The following is a 25538-nucleotide window of genomic DNA, read 5'->3' on the forward strand; positions in this document are numbered from 1 at the left end:
AAAATTAGACTCTATATACCTGTTACTCACATTCTCTCTCCCCGACACACATATGGACATATTATATATATATATATATCATATATATATATATATATATATATATCATACATATATATGGACATATATATATATATCATACACACATATGGACACACACACACACACACACACACATATACATATACATATATATATATATATATATATCATATATATATATATATCATACACACACGCACAGTGCACACTCTCTCTCTTCGTTATTAGGAGCTCGTGAGGGGAGGGGCTCCCTTGGAAATTTTGAAGGTAGCCTACCATGAGCTCCAGAGTCCGTTGCCTATTCAAATAGCCTCTAGTTCTCATGAAGCCCTTCTAGACTCAAGCAGTACTATTTCCTATTAGAGTTAGAGTCCTCGGCACTGCCCATTGTACCACATATGCACACACTTTTTTCCTATCACATTTTTCCTCTCCACACGACTGTCTGGCTAGTCGGCCTGCATGCATGCTTTCCTGTATATAAGGAGAGCCATTAAACTCCATAGCTATAGCTGCCAGGTGTGATAGCCGGCAGGTAGAGCTTGAAGCTCGTGGGTATCAACAAGGAGAGAGGGTTAGATTTGTTACTTGGTACTTGATTTGGTATCATGTTGGAACCTTGTACTTGCAATTGGTACATGGTACATGGTACATAAATTGGTACATGGTACATGGTATTGTAATCGTAATAGCTTATGTTGAGCTTGATACTTTGAAATCACGTGCTTTGAAACTTCTTAGTTCGGATCTTTAAGCTTGAAAGTTAGCTTGAGTTGATACGTAGCATAGAATCTGGGACCTCTGCAAAAATTATGAAAATCAGAAGCTTGTTAATATTAGAGCCTAACATAGAAAAACAGTCATCACTGGAACTGCGATAAAGATTCTGATTTGTCTCTATCTAGCTTTCCAAGAGCTTTTGAGAAATTGTTGATGCTTGCCAATCTTTTGCTTCTTTTGATGTGTACAACATGGCCTCGCCTCTTTCCTTGTTTAGGGTTTATTTTTTTAAAACGTAAAGATAAATAAATAACGTTCTTGCAGATGCTTAGGCTAATTAACTTACCGGACAAATAATTAATTGTTTGGGACAAAATAGACAAATTCAGTGATGCAACGAACATACGTCAATATATATCATCAACAAATATATGTACATGTGTCTAGAGTGTGTGGTGATCAATCCTCACATATACAAAACAAATCCCTAAGTATGATCACTACATGAACCATCACTATGGCTACTCAAGAGGGTTGGGATGGTAATCCCTTAGCAGAGCGTCTGTATATCCTTGAGCGGCTAAACGAAGAAAGACAATTGGTTGTGCACAATGCCCTTGTGGAGAAGGATAGAAGGAAAAAATGATTTGATCGCCACCTAAAGGACAAGGACATCAAGGTTGGGGATAAAGTCCTGATGTATGGAGTGCGTAACGAAAAGAAGAAGCTCAAATACGCTGGTAAGGGACCGTATAGAGTATGTGAAATTACCCCGCAAGGTACCATCAGAGTGGAGACTCTCGACGAAGTTGAAACCATTGGATTCCTTAATGGGAGCAAATTCAAAAGGTACTATGACCCCCTGAGCCAAGAGGAGTTACATGCAATCCATCAAAAGAAGGCAGCCAAAGAACAAGCTGAGCTTAAAAAGATACAAGCGAGAGTCGAAGCAAAAGAACGTCAACAGCGTGCTAGGCGACAACGAGAAGCCAACTTGGGAATTACGCAAGTATTTTTTGAGGAAGCAGAGGAGGATGCACTGGAATCTGACCCACCTCTAAGATACCCAATTGAGTTACAGAGTCCTTACGGGGAGGTGCTGTATAATGCATTATTGGATACAGGAGCTCAACACAATTTGCTATCATATGGCGTGTGGTGTCAATTGGGAAAACCACCTTTAACCAAGAGTTCTATCCAAGTTCAAGGAATCAACAAGAAGAAAACCCCTGTCTCAGGAATTCTGCACACTCCGGTTGCTTATGACAAGGGAACCATAATTCAAAGCTTTTTGGTTATGCCTGCGGCCGGGTACCATGGAAGGGACTGTAAACTTAGGGCGCAAATGGATGATGGCCACCAAATGCAATATCGATTGGGCAACTAGACGAGTCACAACGCAAGAACCAACACTAGGTCTGACTGCTCAAAATCCCGCACCTAAGTCATCCATTCAAATGCTAGATAATGAAAAATAACAAAGTCCAGTGGCAAAACCATCTTTGATTGTTTGCCACCCCTCTAACGCTTCAACGCCAAGAGTGGAAACATGCAGGGTGGTCTCTAAGGCTCCGCTTCCTATGCCAAAAAATATATACAAATGGGTCCCAAAAGCTTCTTTAATAGCTACTTCCCCTGCTCAATCTCGTTCAGCCACCAAGAAGCCTCGTAAAAGGAAAACAGCTACCCACCCGAGAAAGAGCAATGTAACATCGCGATGGATCCCTAAAAAATTATTAGTAGCCCAAGGGTACTACGAGGGGAATGACCAGATTTGGGTCCCTAAACATAAGCTGAATCCCTCTACATCACCTGTAAAACCTTGCAAACCAATTGTTGCCACCCCAATGACAATTCAAGACTGTGGTAAGGGAAAGGTAACAGAGTGCTCCACACCACTTCTTCCAGAGTTAGTTTGGATTCCCAAACGATATCGATCATTACCACCTAGCTCAAGAAGGGGGAGCCATATGAAGCTTCTAGCTCCTTATGCCAAGCACACTTTGATACAGAAGTTCCTTCATGCTCTACACCTACTCTTGTCAACAACCAACAAGAGACCAATGAGTCTACGTCTCCCCTTGTAATAGTATCATCGGAAACCCTTTCCTCCATTCGTCAATGGGAGCATACACTACCATCTCTGCAATTGGATGTGGCCACAAGGGTCATTAAAAGCTATCTACCCACATCACAACCTATGACCCGCTGGACAAATTGGTTCCAAGAGGCTGCAACATCATTGCAAATAATATGATCTACCCAAGGAAAGGGGGAGCATGTACTCACGCTCGACATTCTAATGCTTCCTCCTTAACCTTCTCCCCTGACCATGTAATTGCCAAATTCAAGGGGATGTATATATATAGCTTCATACATTTAAAAAAAAAACAAAGAAAAGAAAAACAAAAAATAGTAAAAAGAGCAAGAGCACAAAAACAAGAGAAATATCCGTATACAATCAAGAACTAGATTGACCTGTCATAAACCTACTGATGCTATATCTGTGTTGCAGATATGGCAGATGCCCGATCATCATACACTTCATCCACTCCTACCTTTGGTGAGAGGTATCATCTGTACCTTTCTCAGATATTCCACATGTGCTATCCTGTAATTGAAACTGAATGGGATCATATAGATGTACTAGCCAGAGAGGAAAATATTGAGGAATTAGAATGGCTAATTTGCCTATTGACCATGACTGACCCCTACTCCGTAGAGGACATATCCCCATTAACCCAATGCTTTCCTTTTCCACAAGATGACTATCCTCGCATGGTTACATTTTTGATGAGTTTATGTGGATGGGAAAATGAAAAGGAAATATCTGACAATGATGAATGGACGGATGAAACTCATGGCACTACTGAGGTTGACTTTATTTGTTTGGATGATGCGGATAGAGGCTTAGCCTTAGGGCTAGAGCCAGGACTCTACAACATCCTCTTACCGTATCCTCAGTAGTAGTGTGGTGACTGGTAGGTAGGTTAGCGTTTTCAAGTTTTTTCTAGTTTTGATTCCTTAAACAAGTCTTGAAATTTTCACACTGATGTGCCTCTCGAGGTATAGTGCTTGTTAGTTGATTGTACAGGTTAAAAAGTTTGAGGTGGGTTTGCTTTCAAGTCCTGAGACTGCCGCAACGTTCATTAAAATATATCTACATCAAATTGCAAGCTGTCTCATCAAATCAAGGAGATCTCCAATTACAGGTGTAATTCTTCCATACCCACTCTCTTTCGTTTTTACTGTTCAATTAATTGCATAAACCATAGTGCATGACCACATGGAAATTGTCAATGTACTACTTAGTTTTTGAAGTTGCTTGCATGCTAGTGTAAATCATTAATGAGCTTAACTTTATTGGAAATATTCCTAGGCAGCATGACGTCTTTAGTTAACCTTGGAATATGATTGTCTTAGGTCTAGGGTCAAACCATCTTAATGTTTGACACCTGGCCATGTGTGTGTTGACCTCTAGGACATAGCTATTACCCCTTTGTCGAAAGGATGCAAGACAAATTATAGTTCAGGAGCGAAGATCAAAAGGAATAGATTTAAAAAAAAAAGCCTACAATAAATGGCAATACAAGTATAGTTGTGCTTTAATGTTGGCCTATCGCCTTATTGATACTTGGTAGGCGAGGAGTATTCTACTCCAGACCGATGCCTTGGTTGGTAGGGGGTAGCCTTGCCTAAAGTGAGCTAATAGATTCCTGGATAATGCCTTGTGTTAAACATGGTACTAGGATCGATGTTAGTTTTGCCTTAGGAAGGTCGCCATTGTGTGTAAAAATTGTCACGTGTTTATAAAAAAAAAAAAAAGAGAGGCAAAAAGCTCCTGTAACTCTGATGTTTCTTGTTTCCCTAGGCTTGTGGTATTAACTTGTTCTTAGAGTAGCCACAATGTGGTCATGTGTTTATTTATTAAGCTTGGTTATTTTCCTTGACTTAAGCCAGTTATAAACCTTGATTAACCTTTGACACCTTACTTACTCTTGATTTACTTTCAATAATTTTAAACTCCTGTTAATTTGCTACACTAGCTCATTCATGTGACCCTTAAACTAAGTTCTCATAGCAACATCCATTGTGGTCGAACATGCTTGAATTTATATACTTTATATCTTTTGAATTCTAGCATACTTTCACTCTACTTCCCTGTTTTGCAAACGGTCCACCACAACAACCCTATCGAGCTTACCATACCATAGCTTCCAAGGACGGAATCTACATCAGGAAGGGGGGCATGTTAACCGATGACGGACATTCAGACGTACTATGTTTTACGTCATTAATTTAAATATTATGAGTCATGGGCCGGGCTTGTCGGCACCATATGTTAAGGATGAAGGGATTGGGTGATCGCCGATGAGAGGCGCATCTTGAATATTAGTAGGATAAGGGTTAGGGTCGACCGGCCATGTATGGGCATCCAAGTGTGAACGGCCAAGTCACCTATAAGAGTCAAATGTAACCCTAAAATCCTCATTCTCATGTGTTGTGAATACAAGAGTGCTCTTGCCTTATCTCTTTGGTTTCCTTCTCCTACGTGTGAGAGAGAGAGAGAGAGTGAGAGAGTGAGAGAGCGATCGAGCACTGTGTAGCGGCACGGCGGCGGAGAGGCGGTAGAGCGGCGACGACGGCTCCTCCTTCACGGCTGCGACACGGGAATCCTTCAAGGCGGCGGTTGAGCGGTGAGTGACACACCCTTTGGCATTCTATTTGAGCTTCCTTCCCTGGTTGTATGCTTGCAGCCATTCGTGGCTCGCATACGGTGTCCGGCAAGTCCCCAGCTACGACCTGTGCGGCAAAAGCGCATAGGCCTCTCAGCAAGTGTCGCCTGCAAAGTGCAGTAGCTATAGTATGTGGCATACTCCATCTCCTGCACCGTAGGTGCACGACCATAGTCTTTGGTCTGCATCAAGACAGAACCAAAGACTTATTGATTTCTTCATTCAATAATATTACCTTTTAAAGTTAAAATTTGAACGGTCTATAGTCACAAATGTGGCCACAAATCCATCTCGTCCCATCCGGCCTAGTCTATATGTGTGACCAACTTGCAGTCTCTTTCGTGCTGCCGTCTATGTAAATTTGATTTAAAAAAATAACATAGATTAGAGAATAGTTAGAATCAATCTAGAAAAGTTCATATAAATTCTAATATACGTTAGCAAAGGCACACACCTTCTACTGAGGAAAAGTGATGCGTAGGCGTCTCTCCTTGCAGAAGTATTGCCATGTCTCCATGCACATATCAGCCCTCCTCTTGTTTGTCTCCACCATACAGTAGCATCTGTTTATTTTTCATATCACAATAAGCATTAGAATATACCATAGAACTTGTTAGATTTCAATGTTTTGTTTCTTTTATTGATTTTTTAACTTCGATCATTTGATAAATGACTCATGTTTTTATGGTACTTGAAAATCAGATTCCGACCAATCAAAGGGTACACCGCCACCTCCTACTGGTGGTGGTTGGGGTGTACAGACTTCCAATACTGCACACATGAACCCGTTTTATGATGATTTCTACTACGATGAGTCTATTATATGCTGGTGCGCTCGTTGTCGTGGCACATATCGGAGGCCATGACGGGAGTGCTTTTCACATGAGATGACTCATGGTACTTTTGAGCGAGCACCACCACCTGAGGAGCGACATCGACCTATGGTATGTGACTGTTCTCCCTTAGTTATATTATTGGTTATTTTATAAATCAAAGGCTCGTATATAATGCAACCATATTATATATGTAGGTATATTCACTTAATGACGAGGATGACTTCACTATCAGTGGTGCATATGTCCCTCGCACACGGCACGGACAGGTCATTTGTGAGTTGCAGCTCGAGGTTTCCCGACATCCTCTACCTCCTGCTTTGGAGGCTGAGATGGGTGGAGATCATCCGCCTATTCGTTTGCATTCTCTAGTATAGACGTATGATCGAAGACGATACGGAGGATGGCAGAGAGGATCACTTCCTTTAGATGGAGTGGTTTTTAGCTTCTAGGGCAATCGCTACATGATTACTCCGTCTACCATCAGTGGAGCAGGTCGAGGCCTCTTTATTGCACAGGATTTGCATGTGCCCCCTCGTTCAGAGGTCACCCTTATGTCTTTTTGTGGACCTATATATAGATGGGGTCCATGGCATCACCTTACTCGCTACATTCAGAGCATGAGTACTTATGGGTTATGTCTCAATGCAGTCTCTCTTTCTGATAGAGGGATTACACATGCAGAAGGACAAAGACTCTATGTTGACGGAAGACCTTACTCTCAAGGAAACATAGCAGGTTTAATCGCGGGATGAGTTCAAGAACCAATTGCATGTTAGTGCAGTGTGAGAATAGTCATGAACCAAGACATATGAGTAGGGATGTAGAAAGATACATAGTTGTCAATGCTATTAGATCATTACGTGTGCTGGTGATGAATTACTAATCAATTATGGATGGCGTAGACCTCCACGAGCACCCTTAATAGATGAGGGTTGAGAGCTTCATTGTATACAATTCCTAATGTTATTTTGACCTCTTGTACCCTGATTCTACACTTTAATTTGCACCACATTCTCTACTCTCTCTAATTTAATTTGATAATTGTCTTTTATTGTCTCTAACTATTTTGTATCTATGATAATTTTTGAATTCCATGCACATCTCTCTTTTCTTTTATATAGAAGCATGCTATTGATACAATCTTCTTTGCCTTCAAATATGTAGATTTTGGATTATGACATCGACAATATCACAAATCAACATTCACATGACGTATCTCACATGTCAATAGAGTGCATGAGGATCCTATGCAGGAGTGATCCTCATACGTATGCAAGACTAAAGAAACAATATTCTCAGGACTTTAATGGGCGTGATGATATCTTTGATAACGACGATGGCATGTCTGATTTTATTGCGGATTGGTATCAAAATAATAGTGGGAGCGATATTCCTAATAACAACGAGAAGTATCTTCGAGAAGAAACTCTAAAGTGTATCTACGCAGGAAGCCAACTGACACGACTCAGTGCAAGCTTACTTATTCTTAATCTTCAAAACCGTTTTGGATGGAGTAATCTATCCATTTCAGCACTTTTGAAGTATGTAACAATCTAACATATTTTTTTGTTACATTCTAAACATGGTTGCTTCTTATTAATCATATTTTTAATGAACTTGCAGGCTACTTTCTCAGAAGTTCTTCCCGACAAGCAATTCCCTTCCTACATCACATGATGAGGTGAAGAAGATGATAAGTAGTCTTGGACTTGACTATTCTTCTATACATGCATGTCCCAACGATTGTATTTTATATAGAGGTCAGTATGAGGACGGTGTGACGTGTCCAAAATGTCAAATGCCTCAATATAAAGAGGAGAAAGGTAAGGTCCCTAGAAAGGTATTGAGACATTTTCCCCTGGCTCCACGTATAAAACATATGTTCCAAAGTCCCGAATTAGCTAAGCTTATGACATGGGGAGCGGAGCACAAGAGCAAAAATGGAGTAATGCGAATTCCATCAGATAGTCCTGCATTTGAGCATATTGATTCTTGCGATGGCCAGATTTTGCAAAAGAACCACACAATTTAAAGATGGGTGTAGCATTAGATGGCGTGAATCCATTTTCAATGAGATCAAGTAAATGGTCTACATGGCCAGTGGTAGTTATTAACTATAATCTACCCCCGTATCTCAGCATTAAGAAAGAGCATTTAATGCTCTCACTCTTAATTTCGAGAAAACGACAAGTTAAAGATCTAAATGTTTATTTGGCCCCTCTCATCGACGATCTTCAAGATTTGTGGAGAGGGATTGATGTCATGGATATGTCCAGAAGCATCGGTTAAAGACAGTTCATTGTTCGTGGAATTTAGCATGGACTATCCCCATGACTTTCCAGGATATGGTTGGGTGTGAAAGACAGGTAACTTGTTTGGTTTTGAAAACTCTGGACTAAACAAATGAATCTCATTTTTTTTAAATAATTTATTTATTGGTCTAGGCTCGAATGTATACCAACATGTGGGCTCATGGACAACATCTTCGGATAAAATCTATTGACGACTTATGTCTAACTCAAGATTCTTGCGTTGTTGCCTCTTTCAAGCAATTATCACGTGCAAGTTCAAGAGACACAAATCTTATCGACAGTGAACTTGGTTATGTGGGAACCATAGTCGGCATTTATGAAGTATCGTATCGTATCTTCAAGCAGGTAAATGACATCTAGAGTTTTGATTCGTGTATTTGAAAAGGTGGTTTTGAAGGTGGATTGGTTTCGTGCCGAGTATAAAGGCAATAATGCCACAATGAAAGAGAACCGTCCGAATTTTGGTCCATCGACTCCTCGAAGTTATTGTGTGTAACAAAAGAGCCTTACATTCTGCCAACTCATGTTGAGCAAGCATTCTTTTACAAGAATACAGATGCTCATCCATGGTGGCAAGTTGTGCATGTCCAACCTAGAGGTCAACACTTGTTTGATAGCATTGACTCTGAGAAAGCGGATCAGGATGAATTGATTACGTCCTCGAATCTAGGCACATCGACATTAGAGAGGTGTAGAATTCTTTTTTCCGATCATGATGACATTGTAGATGATGAGAACGACAACGATCCAGACTCTGACACTACAGACACCAAAGAGGAAGAAACAATGGATGTCGAGCCTACAGAGGAAATGAACGTCAACACAGATTTGGGTTGTTGCAAGATCAGGGTGTCCAATTTTATCCAGTTTATGCTGGACTGGGACAATGCTTGGAGAGCAAATTTTGGGGGGCAAGGTACTTAAAATGAGATCAAGCAAATAATAGAAAATACGCTTGCCCTTAAATTAACCCAGTATAACTTAAATTAATATAAATTAGTCTAATTAATCAAAATTAATCAAAAATATGATGAAATGATAAACAAATGATCTTTCCATACTTAGAGTGATCCAATTTATTTTTCCATAGATGCACCATTACAAGTACACTAGTCCCTATAGGTTTTAGATGATTCACATAAAAAATATAATTTTACTAATTAGATTATTAATATTTACAGGCCTTCTGATAGTCTGGAAGAATTTTAAAAAAGAGATCGTTAAAAATACAACCATTGGATTTGTAATTTTTACTAACCACCACATTATACTAATGTCTCAGTATCTACCCACTCTTTTGATCTACAAGATTGAGGATTTTAAGTGGTAGCTATTGTGGGTACAAAAAGTGGCGTATATTATAACACTTTAAAGACCTTGAAATATTTAAAGAAAATAGACAAATATCTTAAAATTTTCTCAAAAAATCAAGTTAAGCTCCATATTATGTGAAGATCTAAGGTACAAAGTGGGAATCTCATATGAGTTTATATGCAAAAGATATTAGCATTTTATGGAATTAGTGCAAATTTGGGACAGGGTGTATACATAGACTTTGTACCTAAGAAAATGAGGACTTTTGACTATCTAATGCTTAATCAAATTATGCAACTATATTTCCAACTTTGAATATGATGTTCCAACAAAAGAACTTGAAACGAAATTCCTTCATTTACTAGGAGAGATTAGCCACTAAAGGTAAACAACTGCCTGTTTTTTTTACTGTGTACAGGGTGCCTGAGTGGACAAAACTGGGCACCCTGATCTTGCAACCACCCATTTAACGATGGAGGAGTTCGAAGAAGTCAACAAGGATAATGAAGATGAAATTTTAATGACAGTTAATCTCAGAGATGACGATGAGGACTATTATCTTACGTGTCAACTCACAGATCAACCTATGTTCGATAAGATTTAATCTCAAAATAATTTATTGTGAAGTCATGATTTTTATTCTTTTGAAAACTTACTAACAAGGGTGGGTGGTGGGGAGTCTCGTGTGGTGATAGCCTCATATGGCTAGTGTCGGTGTTCGATTCCCCTCAGACTCGTTTTTCTTGCTCTAGCTATGTACAGGGTAATTTTAACTTCAAGTTCATTGAAAGAAAGTTCGTATCGGGATTCGATTCCCCTCCTCTATCAAGGCTTCTATCTCGCGTTTCAACCCTAGTATCAGCATCTCAACCTTCAGTACCCGCAATCAAGCATTGTTCCCTGGATCGACTTGGCCTAGCAGTAGACCATCGAAGCCAGTAGTCTTCTAGCATTTCGTGGCGGTAGTTCTAGCAGCACCCTCAGTGAGTACCCACAGTACCCTTAGCCGCAGCACTCCCCACGCTACCCATTTGCTGCTCCAGCTCTGCTCTCTCTCTCTATGACACTATGGTCACCCCAGCTTTGATGTATGGTCACCACAGCTTTGATGTATGCTGCAGCAATATGGGCCCCATGCTTGTCAGCCGCCTCATGAACACAAATTGAGAGACCACAAATATGTATGATCTCACGCTTGTTCCGCAGCCAGTACCGTTGTTCTACTTGACATTGGTATCAGAGCTCTCTGGTGGTAACTTTTTGGTCTCATAGGTCATTTTGGCCTTTTGAAGACGTAAATATAGCATTTCATTTCGTTTCATTTCTCTCTCTCTCTCTACTTATCGTGCATTGTCGCGTCGATGACTCATGAGTTTGCACATTTGCTTCAACAACCACTTTCGACTCCATCCTGTCCCAAACTCCGTCTCCAGTGTGTTGATGACATATATCTTGTCATCCTCAAGTTGATCACTGCATTGCAAAATAAAGTCAGTTAGTAATTCAAATAAAAAACTGTAATTCATATTCTTTATGTTAAATAATACTTACTGCCATGGTATATGAACTCGTTGTAGATAAGACATGCAAAGGTCTCTCATCTGACGTCTGAAGGCGATGTCAGGTGTGATGTCCCATGTGACACCTAAAGTGCCAGTGCACGTGCGCATTGGCACGGGTGGGGGCACTGGTGGGGGCACTGGTGGTGTGCTACTCTGCTACTGCTGTGCTGAAGCCTACGTCGTGCAATACAAACATACGATATATTGAGATGTGAGGTCTTAAAAAGCACTTGATATTTAATCCATAATCGCCATAAAAGATATACCTACGGGATGAACGGCCACTAGCCTGTGAATCAGGTGTCACCTGAGTACCAACAGGAGGTACATCAAGAGTAAGCCGCTGACTCTCGTGATGTGATGTACCTGGGATAGGAGTCCTAAGCAAACAAAGACATCAAAAGGATATATATATTAAGAATTCTATATGTAAAAAAAGGATGACATTACTATTTTATCAAATCGAGAAGCTTACCGATGCACTGTAGTGTGTGCATGAGAAGAAGTCTCCACTCCTGCATGTGGCTGGGAGGATGTACCCTCTCCAGGTCGTACGGGCATACTGAATCTCCCAAGAATCTCGATGGTGCCGTCTAAACCCTCATCATCCATCTCCACATAATCTGCCATGGCCTCTGACAGTGTATCTCCAGAAAGTCCAGTGCCTCGTAGCAAAGTCTTGATGATCGCCAGCTTCACTTTACAGGTGTGGTCACTCATCGTATCTATATATTTAAAACAACTATATGTCAGACTAGAGATACATTGTTAGAAGAGAACTCAATCTATCTAATCAGAAACATTGACTAAATAAATCCAAGCAAGATGCGTCCACATCTCGAAGTTTTTGTACAAGGGGATGTCACGTGCATCCCGCACTTTGATGCCATGTAGAAATACTTCTAGAAGGGGAGAGAGTTTGGGTAATAAATGCTTATGGTGGGGCTCATAATCATAAAGTCAGAAGTGGGATGTGGGAATGGATAGTTAACCTAAATATTCTGGGTCATTGCATCCTTATGGGGTATTTTAACATGGTTGAGAAACATAGGGATAGGTGTGGGGGTAGAATTGTTTTGATGGGATAGTAGAAGATCAAGTGGGAGGGTCTAAGAGGGAGAATGGGTTTAAGGGATGAGTGGGATATGGGTGAATGGGGATCAGATCTTGGGCATACTTATTTTAGTCTTGAATATTTTGGGTCATCTTCAAGATTAGATAGGGTCTTTTTCAGTCAACAAGATGTGTGGGTTCCTCACACTCTCAAATTAAATGTGGATTCTAGTACTGCATTGTATGACCATGTGCCTCTAAAATGGGGATAACACGTAATGGGTTGTGAAGAAGCTGAGTTAAACAAGTTTCCTACTAGGAAACTATGGGTAAACAATTTTTTACTCAAGGATGGACTATTTATTAGACAAATAGAAGACGCAATTGAGAGACTCAAGAGGAGAGGCACTATACAAGAATCATGGAAGATTTTTTCCAATGCAATGCAAGATATAATTAGAGGGGTTGGGAAATTGAGAGTTGAGGAAAAAAGACATGAAAGAAGGAGATGGGGTGATCTTGTAGAAACTCTATAGAAAAAGATGGAGATTGGGAAATTTACTGATGAGGCTATTTCAAATGTCAAGTTGGGTTGAGGAGTGAAGATGAGAAATGTAGTAGCAGGGAGGAAATTAGAAACAAGTGGAAAACCTTTAATAACAAAAGGAAGTCAGATGGGTATCTATTTAAGTTGACTGAGGGGAAGAGGGGTAAGGAGATTATGGGGAGGGTTTTCGATGAAAGTGATTAAGAGATAGAGGGGATTAGGTTAATAGCCAAAAAATGTGTAGAGTTTTTGAATTAATAACCCTCAGTCTCAAAGAGGATTACTAAAAAATGAAGCCAAATTTCTACAACAAATTAGCAATAGATTGGATAGGGCTAGATGGATGGAGAGAAATATTAAGATAGAGGAATGTTGGGACGCCCTTTTAAAGATGGGAAGAGAGAAACCACCTGGGTGGGATGGTTTATCTGTAGAATCCTTCATTGCCTTCTGACCATCCTTAAAGGAATTTGTTTTGAAAATCTATAGGACAAGCAATTTGGATAAGGACTTGAAGGAAAGGTTGGTGAAAATCATTCCCAAAAAAAATGTTTGTGATAGATTTAATCACTAGAGATATACAAAATTTTGGCCAAAACCATTGCCATCCGGTTCACTCCTGCACTTCGTCATCATATCTAAGAAACAACATGGCTTTATCAAGGGAAGGTATATATATGACAATATATATGCTGTTATGTTGGGGATATATTTGTCTAGTGTTAGATTTAGGAAAAAGTTATTAGTAGAGGATTGTAAGGCCTGGAAGATACTTTGTATGGAGAAATGCTGGCTCTAACAAAAAGACCTTATCCTGGCTTTCCTGGGATAGACTTAGCCTTCCTAGATGTGAAGGAGGCCTTGGCATTCTTCATCTCTACCTCTCACATAGTTGCCAGGTTGGCACTTCTTTTACCCAAGTGCCTTTAGTAGAAGGAGATTTGGACAAGGATACTAAAAGAGTTAGTTGATTGTTCAGCTATTTATTTTGAAGATAATTGGCAAGGCCTAGGATGGAAAGAAAAAATACCACTGCTTCCAAGAGGGGAGCTTCCTATGCTCTACATTTGCTTCTTTGCGGCTTCCTTCTGCTATAGGGTATTCATTTTGCAAAACCTCCCCTTCTGTTCTTGTAATTATTCCCCTATCTGAAATAGAAGAAATATCTAGTTTTACCCTGTTTTGACCTAGAGAGAGAAAAAGTCTAGAGAGAGATAGTCCTAAATTAAGATATCTTTGGATATAAAAATCCTCCTAGTGTCTAAAATAGATTCCCCTGAAATAGAAATTCAAAAAGAATTTTCCAATGTGCATTTGGAATTAATTGAAAATGTGTATAAAGGACCTTAGCCTAAGGGTCTACATTTTCAAAAAAAATTAGATTATGGTCCAATGAAGTTCCAATGGGCCAATTGGATTAATCCAAGTGTTGGGATGAGATAAATCTAAAGAATAAAATAAAATATCCAAAAATACGTAAATGCTCACATAAGATGAAGAGTTGACTGAGTACAAGGTTTATTAGTTAAAAACTATGAGATATTACTAAAAAAAATGATATTTTAGAATAATGATGCATTTTTGACACCTTGGTATAAGGAGAGGGGGACTCTTGAGGTAGGCGCCTAATTAACACATGTGAATGAGTTTTTAATTGAAAAACATTGTGATATTTTTATCTCTCCTCTCTCCTAGATCAAACCAAAACAAAAAGGGAGCCAAACTTGTGCAAATCTTGTCCAAATTGAGTCAAACTAAACCTGGAAAATTCTAGAACCCAATTGGACTTAGTTAGTGGCCTCCCTCACCTAAAAATAGATCCTTAGTCTTTTGTAAAAAAATATGTGAACTATACCATGCGAGTATACATTGAAATATTGATATTTTCTAATATCCCTTAAAACTCCTCTAGATTGGAGCTTCTTTCTCTCTTCACAACAATCCTTGGAGCTTTCTTCTCAACATACTAAACCAATTGATTGGTTGGGAGCTTCCTTCTAAGATAAAGAAGCATGCCAAATCAAGAGGTAAAAAGTAATTTCATGGTTTTCATTAATATTCTCAAAAGATTTCACTTCTCAACCCCTCTCAAGCTTGAGAAGTTTCAAATTAATTGTTTTCAATGCAAATCAAGCTTTCTATAAGAATTCTAATGATTAATCATAAAAAAGTTAATTTTTATGCTTAATGGGATGATTTTTATGTATATCTCTCTCTTCCCAAATGAATAGTCATTCCTATGACTAATTCTTTATCAAATGAATGCCTCTCATTGATAAATTCTTAATTCAAAATCAATCTCTAACCTTGTTAAGCTAGAGGTTACGAAAATAGCATTTTTATGCTAATTTAATTATGGTAAACTTGTGATTTAATTTCATAAATTGGATTTAAGTCTAAGGATAGTATTCTATAATAATTGTATTACAAAGTCTTATTCTTTCTAGAAATATTAAAAATTATCAGTAATAGAAGCTATGGTAAAATTTTAAAAATAAATACATAACTCATTATTATGCATAATGCGAAAAGAGGAATTCCTACCATATTATAGGATTGGACATCCTATGCTAAAAGAATGATTTTCATCAAATTCATGGGAAACTAATTTTTAAAAAAGTCCCATCGGTATCGAAAGTAGAAAATGTTACTACATGTGAATAGATGTGAATAGGATGTGAATAAGATGAGAATACGATGTGATAAGATGTGAATGCAATGTGATACGATGTGAGTGGATGTGATAAGATGTGAGTGGATGTGATAAGATGTGAATGTGATGTAAATGGATGTGGATATGAAGAGATGTGAATGGATGTGATATGAATCAGGATAGATGTGAATGAATGAGATGTGATGTGATGTGAATCGAGATAGATGTGAATGGATGAGATGTGATGTGAATGGATTTGATGTGATGTGAAATGGATGTGATGTGATGTAATGTGAATTTGGATAGATGTGAATGAATGAGATGTGATGTGAATAGAGATAGATGTGAATGGATGAGATGTGATGTGAATGGATGTGATGTGATGTGAAATCGATGTGATGTGAATCAAGATAGATGTGAATGGATGAGATGTGATGTGAATGGATGTGATGTGATGTGAAATGGCTGTGATGTGATGTAATGTGAATCGGGATAGGAGTGAATGAATGAGTTGTGATGTGATCTAATGTGATGTGAATCGAGATAGATGTGAATCGAGATAGATGTGAATGGATGAGATGTTATGTGATGTGAAATGGATAAGATGTGATGTGATGTGAATCGGGATAGATGTGAATGAATGAGATGTGATGTGAATCAAGATAGATGTGAATAGATGAGATGTGATGTGAATGGATGTGATGTGATGTGAAATGGACATGATGTGAATCGAGATAGATGTGAATGAATGAGATTTGATGTGATGTGAATCGAGATAGATGTGAATGGATGAGATGTGATGTGAAATGGATGTGATGTGAATCAGGAAAGATTTGAATGAATGAGATGTGATGTGATGTGAATCGAGATAGATGTGAATGGATGAGATATGATGTGAATGGATATGATGTGATGTGAAATGGATGTGATGTGATGTGATGTGATGTGAATCCGGATAGATGTGAATGAATGAGATGTGATGTGATGTGAATGGAGATAGATGTGAATGGATGAGATGTGATGTGAATGGATGTGATGTGATGTGAAATGGATGTGATGTGATGTAATGTGAATCGGGATAGATGTAAATGAATGAGATGTGATGTGATGTGATGTGATGTGAATCGAGATAGATGTGAATGGATGAGATGTGATGTGAATGAATAAGATGTGATGTTTTGTGAATCGAGATAGATATGAATGGATGAGATGTGATGTGAATGGATGTGATGTGATGTGCATCAGGATAGATGTGAATAAATGAGATGTGATGTGAATCGAGATAGATGTGAATGGATGAGATGTGATGTGAATTGGGATAGATGTGAATGGATGAGATGCAATGTGAATGGATGTGATGTGATGTGGATATGGGTAAATGTGAATGGATGTGATGTGATGTGGATATGGGTAAATGTGAATGGATGAGATGTGATGAGGATAGATGTCATGAGATGTAATATGATGTGAGTAGATGAGAATGGATGGACGATGGAAATACATATGATTGGATGTGGATTAAGCAATGTGAATTGATGTAGAAGAATGCGAGAAATGATGTGGGAAGATGAGAGTTCGTTAGAAACTATATTTATGACCTATTTTTAAATGACTGTTTTTATGTCAAGAATGCTGGGGAAGCATTTTGACCATCTTGTGAATGAGGTTGTTTGAGACCGAAGTGATAAAGTTGCAAAGCTGACAGAGAGTCAATGGAGGACATCTCGCGTAGCAAGGTTTTGACCGAGGTCTTGACCAGCCTCAGTTCAATTTAAATGGTGAGCTTCCGGTACGGTGAATGAGGTACCAAGGAAGCGGCCTATGAGTGAAGTGCTAAGTGGCCTCTATGAAGGAGTCTAGAGGGTGCTGACCATACCTCACGCTCTGGGTCACCAAAGATACCCACACATGCATTGAGGAAAAAAATGGAACAAGAAGTTAGAGTTGTTTTCTGAACTCGGGCATGGATCTGGTTGATTGTCCTTGCTCGTCCTCAACAGATGAGTCCATGGCTCTTTTATATGGATCTCTTAGTTGATCTTGTTGATCTTCAATGTAGAGTCCATCAGAATTTTTATAAGTGAATATCTTTCCAGCTTCTATGAGCTAGGAACTATTGAAAAGGCCTCTCATCAGCAGTGAGCGTTCTGGTTGCCAATGATGCCATAGGTACACCGATGAAAGAATGATTGGAAATTAGAATTCAACCTGGATATTTTGGAGGATTATGATCAATGATATTGTGGTTTCATTAAAAGATTATTTTAAAGATAGCTGAATCTGTGAAACATGCAATTTCTTATTGGGTGTGTAAGTGGTGTGACTATCTTTAAGTTTGCTTGAAGTGCCGGCTAGGGGACTTGGGAAATCTTTTCCCTGGTACCCGGGACAAAACATAACCAAATTCTTAAATGGATCGTATCACTACAGTGGTTGGGCGCGGTTGGCTAACCCATGGGATGGGCTGGACCGATGGATCCCTAAAATGAGACTCAATTTTGTTATGTTACAATAGATGAAGTAAATCCCGGGATATCATTGTTCTATAGAGAAGAATCAATGGCTGTGCCTCTTGATGATGAGGAAAAAAGTGTTGGTCTCTATGATCCAAGTGCAAGTCTCTTCCTTGATCTGACCATGACATTGTGACTTACAGGTTTGGTCGGATTAGTTTGGTTAGTTAAGGCTCTCGAATATGTTAGAATAAAAATATCATGGAGGAATCGCCCGTGCTTTCTGGGCGAGGAATTTTTTTGGGTTCGGTTTTGGAAAAAACCAAGGGACAAGTCTCTTGTCTGGATATCCGTGGGTGCGGCCCTGAGTGAGAGGCTTTGCCCTGTGCAAGAAGTGCTACTTCCACCGCTAGCACCCCCAAATTTGTTGCGCGGAGGGGGAGGGATCTTTCAGCTGCTAGTATCAGAGCAAATTGGCTAAAGTGGATCAACCGAGAAGCAAGAAATGTAAAAAAATTATGAAGTACCACTAAAAGATTGTAATTGTGTGATGAAATTCATTCAAATTGATATTCAAAATAAAAATTCATAAATTGGTAATTGGGTCTTTAGATGGAAGTACTGCAATTGTATAGAATCTCTGACTTGCTTGAGGCCTAGATATGATGGTATTTACCTTATAATTCCATGGACCCTGACTACCCGTATATACCGTGGATATATCTGCAGCTCTTTACTGACAATATATACAAGTAAATCTAAGACCTTGAAATTATAAGCAAAAATGCTATCTAGATGATGAATTCAAATGCTGGTTGATATGATTTTAGAATCCTGGTTGAGAATTGATGAGTTGATTTGGATTCTGATTGAAAGATGATAATTCTTGAATTATGGTTGAAAGGAGATAAGTTAAACAAAGCCACAATGAGGATGAAAGAGAAAAATCCCAGTGATGATATTGGTAACTGGAATGACGATTATGACTTCAATAAATCACTATGAGATTAGTGGATTGTGCTGAAAGATTGTTGCTCTTAACCTTTGACCGAGTAGATCTAATTAAGGGATGACAAATTGAGAACCTACATAACTAAAATTCTCGTAGAGGAATGATCAGATGAAATTTTTGGTATGATCGACCATTTATGTGTTAAGAATACGAGTGAATTGTTCTCTGATAATGAGTTCTATATATTCTTATTGTAGAAGGAATCTTTATCCCATGATTCTGTGGGGGGCTGACCAATCTAAAGAACCCCAGAATTTGTTGGATCTAAAGTCGGATTTGAATTGTAAATAAAGGGACTTAACAAGAATTTTCGTATTGATAGGATCATGGATTGAGGGTCGTCATGGTAGAAATGATAACCCCCAACTCGATGAGGAAGAGCTCAACTTGGATGTTCGTAAAACTCTTCATAGATCGCAGCCTAGACCTTTCAAGGGTGAAGGGAAAAACTTGGGCGAGGCTGTGGAGAAGTGGATCGAAGCAATGGAAGAATACTTCAATGTCACAAGGTACAATGAGAAGACTAAAATGGCTCTTGCAAGACTGAAGATAGTAGAAACAGGTAGAGTAGCATGGAAAAACCACTACAAGACAAATCGTCTGGATCAGAACACCTATATATGGAATGATCTCAAAATTTACCTAAGGAAGATTCTGTCCTCCCGGATTTTTGGAAACCAAGATGAACGAATTCTTAGAATTAAGCTAGGAAACCAAGATGAACGAATTCTTAGAATTAAGCTAGCGTTTGCTCTCCACCTCAAGTACTCGCCACCGCTGGATGAAGAATTGTATCACCAAGCGTTTGCTCTCCTCCTCAAGTACTTGCCACTGCTGTAGAGGTAGACCCTCTAACCAACCCTCAGTTTCAATCCAAAGTAATGCAAGACCTTCACCTCAGAATAGCGGATGTCAAACAGAGATGTTCCCAAATCGGCCGTCCACTTCCAAGGTAGTAACGCTGGAAGTGATTGAAGAAGAAGAAGATGAAAGAGATTATACTCCACCTGCGAGATGAGGACATCTCCTGTTTTTTAAGTGGGACAGGATGTAAGATTCCTCCCTCGAGCTTTTGAGGTGTAAAGGTGTAAAAACCTCCCCTTCTGTTCTTGTAATTATTCCCCTCTCTGAAATAGAAGAAAGATCTTGTTTTACCCTGTTTTGGCCTAGAGAGAGATAATCCTAAATTAAGATATCTTTGGATATAAAAATCCTCCTAGTGTCTAAAATGGATTCGCCTGAAGTAGAAATTCAATAAAAACTTTCCAATGTGCATTTGGAATTAATTGAAAATGTGTATAAAGGACCTTAGCCTAAGGGTCTACATTTTTAGAAATTTTTAGATTATGGTCCAATTAAGGTTCCAATGGTGGGCGCCAATTGTATTATGGTCCAATTAAGATTCCAATGGGCCAATTATATTAATCCAAGTGTTGGGATGAGATAAATCCAAAGAATAAAAGAAAATACCCAAAAATATGTAAATGCTCACATAATATGAAGAGTTGAGTGAGTACAAGGTTTATTAGTTAAAAACTATGAGATATTACTAAAAAAATGAGATATTTTAGAATATTGATGCATTTTTGACACCTTGGTATAAGGAGAGGGGGACTCTTGAGGTAGGCGCCTAATTACTTACGCATGTGGATGAGTTTTTAATTCAAAAAAATTGTGATATTTTTATCTCTCCTCCCTCCTGGATCAAACCAAAACAAAAAGGGAGCCAAACTTGTGCAAATCTTGTCCAAATTGAGTCAAACTAAACCTGGAAAATTCTAGAACCCAATAGGACTTAGTTAGTGGCCTCCCTCACCTAAAAATAGATCCTTAGTCTTTTGTAAAAAAATATGTGAACTATACCATGTGAGTATACATTGAAATATTGATATTTTCTAATATCCCTTAAAACTCTACTTTTGGAGAGATTGGAGCTTCTTCTCTCTTTAACAATCTTTGGAGCTTTCTTCTCAGCATACTAAACCAATTGATTGGTTGGGAGCTTCCTTCTAAGATAAAGAAGCAAGCCAAATCAAGAGGTAAGAAGTAATTTCATGGTTTTCATTAATATTCTCAAAAGATTTCACTTCTCAACCCCTCTCAAGCTTGAGAAGTTTCAAATTAATTATTTTCAATGCAAATCAGGCTTTCTATAAGAACTCTAATGATTAATCATCACAAAAAGTTAGTTGTTATGCTTAATTAGGATCCTTTTTATGTATTTCTCTCTCTCCCCAAAAGAATAGTCATTCCTATGACTAATTCTTTCGCAAATGAATGCTTCTTATTAATAAATTCTTAATTCAAAATCAATCTCTAAGCTTGTTAAGCTAGAGGTGAAGAAAATAGCTCTTTTATGCTTTTATGCTAATAAAATTATGGTAGACTTATGATTTAATTCCATAAATTGGATTTAAGTCTAAGGATAGTATTCTATCATAATTGTATTACAAAGTCTTATTCTTTCTAGAATTATTGAAAGTTATCAGTAATAGCAGAGCGAAGCTATGGCAAAATTTTTAGAAATAAATACATAACTCATTAGTATGCATAATGTGAAAAGAGGACTTCCTACCATATTCTAGGATTGGACATCCTATGCTAAAAGAATGATTTTCATCAAATTCATGGGAAACGAATTTTTAGTATTTATAGATAAAAAATTCATTAAAAAAGAGAAATTTTTATATTTTTATTTTTATGCAAGAAGAGGAATTCCCATGATAATGGAGATCCATGTAAATAAATGAAAAAAGAGAAATTTTGGTATAAAAATGAATATTTAATTTCAAGAGAAATTTTAGATAAATTTATTTTATGCATGAGAAAATTTAAATGATAAAAGAGGAATTCCCATGACAATTGGAATTCAATCATTTAAATGGTAAAAGTGGAATTCTTGGCATATTTGAAATAATGGATATTTTTATTAAAGAAAAGAGAAATTTTAGATAAATTTATTTTATGATAAAAGAGGAATTCCCATGACATTTGGAATTCAATCATTTGAGATCTAAGAAATTAAATGGAAAATGAGGAATTTTTAGCATAATTTAAATTATGAGTATTTATCAAAAGTGAAATTTTGAGCATTATTGAGAAATATGGGTAGAATTGATTTTTGTGAATCCCATGAATCTTTTACTCAAAAGAAGAATATTGAATATATTTCACTTGAGAAATTTGAGAAAGAATATGAAAATATCCATCGAGAAAAAGTATCTTTAACTAGGCCAAGCAATTGGCAGAAATTTAGAAAAAGTCCCATCGACATCGAAAATAGAAAATGTTACTAAATGTGAATAGATGTGAATACGATGTGAATAAGATGAGAATACGATGTGATAAGATGTGAATACAATATGATAGGATGTGATAAGATGTGAGTGGATGTGATAAGATGTGAATTTGATGTAAATGGATGTGGATGTGAAGAGATGTAAATGGATATGATGTGAATCAGGATAGATGTGAATGAATGAGATGTGATGTGATGTGAATTGAGATAGATGTGAATGGATGAGATGTGATGTGAATGGATGTGATGTGATGTGAAATGGATATGATGTGTTGTGATTTGAATTGGGATAGATGTGAATGAATGAGATGTGATGTGATGTGAATCAAGATAGATGTGAATGGATGACTTGTGATGTGATGTGAAATGGATGTGATGTGATGTAATGTGAATCGGGATAGATGTGAATGAATGAGATGTGAATCGAGATATATGTGAATAGATGAGATGTGATGTGAATGGATGTGATGTGATGTGAAATGGATGTGATGTGATGTGTTTTGACCATCTTGTGAACGAGGTCGTGGAGACCTAAGTGATAAAGTTGCAACAACAGCTGAGATGAAGAGTCAACGGAGGACGTCTTGCGTAGCAAGGTAGCGTAGCAAGGTCGACCGAGATCTTGACCCGCCTCGGTTTGATTTAAATGGTGAGCTTCCGGTATGGTAGATGAGGGAGCAAGGAAGCAGCCTATGAGTGAAGCGCTAGGTGACCTATGCGAAGGAGCCTAGAGGGTGCTGACCATAGGGTGGTCGGGCTCGGGCTCTCGGTTGCCTAAAGGGTGCTGACCATACTGTGCTCGGGCTCTGGGTCGCCGAAGATACCCACACATGCGTCGAGGAAGAAAATGGAACAAGGAGTTAAAGTTATTTTCTGAACTCGGGTATAGATCTAGTTGATTGTCCTTGTTGATCCTCAACGGATGAGTCCATGGCTCTATTATATGGATCTGTTGGCTCTTTTATATGGATCTATTGGTTGATCTTGCTGATCTTCAATGGAGAGTCCATCTAAATTTTTATTATATGGATCTGTTGGCTCTTTTATATGGATCTATTGGTTGATCTTGCTGATCTTCAATGGAGAGTCCATCTAAATTTTTATAAGTAAATATATTTCTCGATACTATGAGCTAGGAACTATTGAACAGGCCCTAAGTGAACAGGTGGTGAGCGTTCTGGTTGCCAATGATGCCATAGGTACACCGATGAAAGAATGATTGGAAATTAGAATTTAACCTTGATATTTTGTAAGATTATGATCAATGGTACTATGGTTTCATTAAAAGATTGTTTTAAAGAAAGCTAAATCTGTGAAACAAGTAATTTCATATTGGTTGTGTAAGTGGTGTGACTATCTTGAAGTTTTCTTGAAGTGCCGGCTAGGGGGCCTGAAAACTATTTTCCCTGGTACCCAAAACAAAACATAACCAAATTCCTAAATGGATCCTATCACCATAGTGGTTGGGTGGTTGGCTAACCCATGGTGGGCTGGATGGGGTTAGGCTGGACTGATGGATTCCTAAAATGAGACTTAATTGTGTTATATTACGATAGATGAAGAAAATCTCGGATAGTCCTTGTTCTATGGAAAAGAATCAACAGTTGTGCCTCTTGACGAGAAAAAAAGCGTTGGTCTCTATGATCCAAGTGCAAGTCTCTTCCTTGATCTGACCATGTGACTTACTGGTTTGGTCGGATCAGTTTGGTTAGTTAAGGCTCTTGACTACGTTAGAATAAAAATATCCTCGAGGAATCACCCGTGCTTTCTGGGTGAGGGAAGTTTTTTTCGGGTTCGGTTTTGAAATAAACTAAGGTATTATTCTCTTGTCCGGATATCCGTAGGTGAGGCCCTGAGTGAGAGGCTCTGCCTTGTACAAGAAGTACTACTTCCGCTAGTACCCCCGAATTCGTTGCGCGGAGGGGGCAGGGATCTTTCACAAACAAAAACAAAATTTATCTTTTAAGCCTTTACCCTTGCTATGAAATTTAAGTATATAACTCTTATAGTATTCCATTATTCCATGCTTTCACCTTTTTCCATTTCTTCATAAAGCCAATCAATGGTACACAGAGTCTTTTGGAAATGATGCAAGCTCTGGAGGAAACGTAAAGCCTCTCAAATGCATCTTAAATGCTCTTATCTCCTCATATCGGCTTCTCCTCACCTCCAGAGGAAACGAAAAGCCTCTCGAATACATCCTAAATGCTCTTCTCTTAATTTATTAAGTTTATTCTTAATTCATTATTGCATAAGCTTAATGTATTATTACATAATGCATAATACATTAAGCACAAGATTAATGCATTATTTCATTAAGCTTATGCTTAATGCATTAACACATTAAGCTTATGAATAATGCATTAAGCTTATGTATACATTTTATGCATTATCTTAATACATGTGTAATTTCTTAATATATATATATTTGCTTAAACTTTTAGATTGCCCTTGCAACATAAGCTCAACTTCGTAACACAAACTCAATTTCTCTTCTTGTCAAGATAAGAGTAATTGTCTTTTATTTGATTTTTCCATTCCTAAGCCACGGTCTTCCAAGCAACATGGGATATGCACCCTTGACATGAGGTTATCTTGGAAAGCTTGTGCATAATGTAGGTTTCCATGTGCATTGTTAGATTGCTAGTGTATGGATTATGTCATGTATCATGTTGAGTGCACTTGTTTGGTCAATGTAGGTGTAATATCAAAATGCATTGGAGAAGAAGCTTGATCCTTTCAAAGGTTCAACGAGGAGTTTGCTAAGTTGGAGAAGAAAGAAAGTGAAACCTCATTTGGAAGTACTCAGACGAAATAGGGAAGGTATAATTTCTTCAGCTTCTATCTTGCAATGGATGTCTGGAAAATCATTTGTCGCCCTAGATTTGAATATTGCTTTTGCTTTCACAGATCTTGAATGTTTTGGATGAAAAGTTGGGTGATGAATGAAGGAAGGCAGTATTCTCTTTGAAATGAAGGATAGTTGTGTTTCGTTTAGAG

The 25538-nt window shown here is 38.2% G+C and overlaps 1 protein-coding gene and 1 pseudogene across 1 annotated transcript; one reads left to right on the plus strand and one right to left on the minus strand.

Annotated features, from left to right (window-relative positions):
• Window positions 1-460: 460 nt before the first annotated feature.
• On the minus strand, window positions 461-12242 carry LOC147609772 (uncharacterized; annotated as a pseudogene).
• LOC147609773 (uncharacterized) lies at window positions 8963-10564 on the plus strand. The gene is made up of 3 exons (XM_086786867.1): window positions 8963-8991; window positions 9093-9472; window positions 10425-10564. The coding sequence occupies exons 1-3, from the start codon at window positions 8963-8965 to the stop codon at window positions 10562-10564; spliced, it is 549 nt and encodes a 182-aa protein (XP_086642993.1).
• Window positions 12243-25538: the final 13296 nt, after the last annotated feature.

The sequence above is a fragment of the Cibotium barometz genome, chromosome 50 (assembly GCF_041138505.1).
Source record: "Cibotium barometz isolate CiBa-2024 chromosome 50, ASM4113850v1, whole genome shotgun sequence".
NCBI classification, from domain to species: domain Eukaryota; kingdom Viridiplantae; phylum Streptophyta; class Polypodiopsida; order Cyatheales; family Cibotiaceae; genus Cibotium; species Cibotium barometz.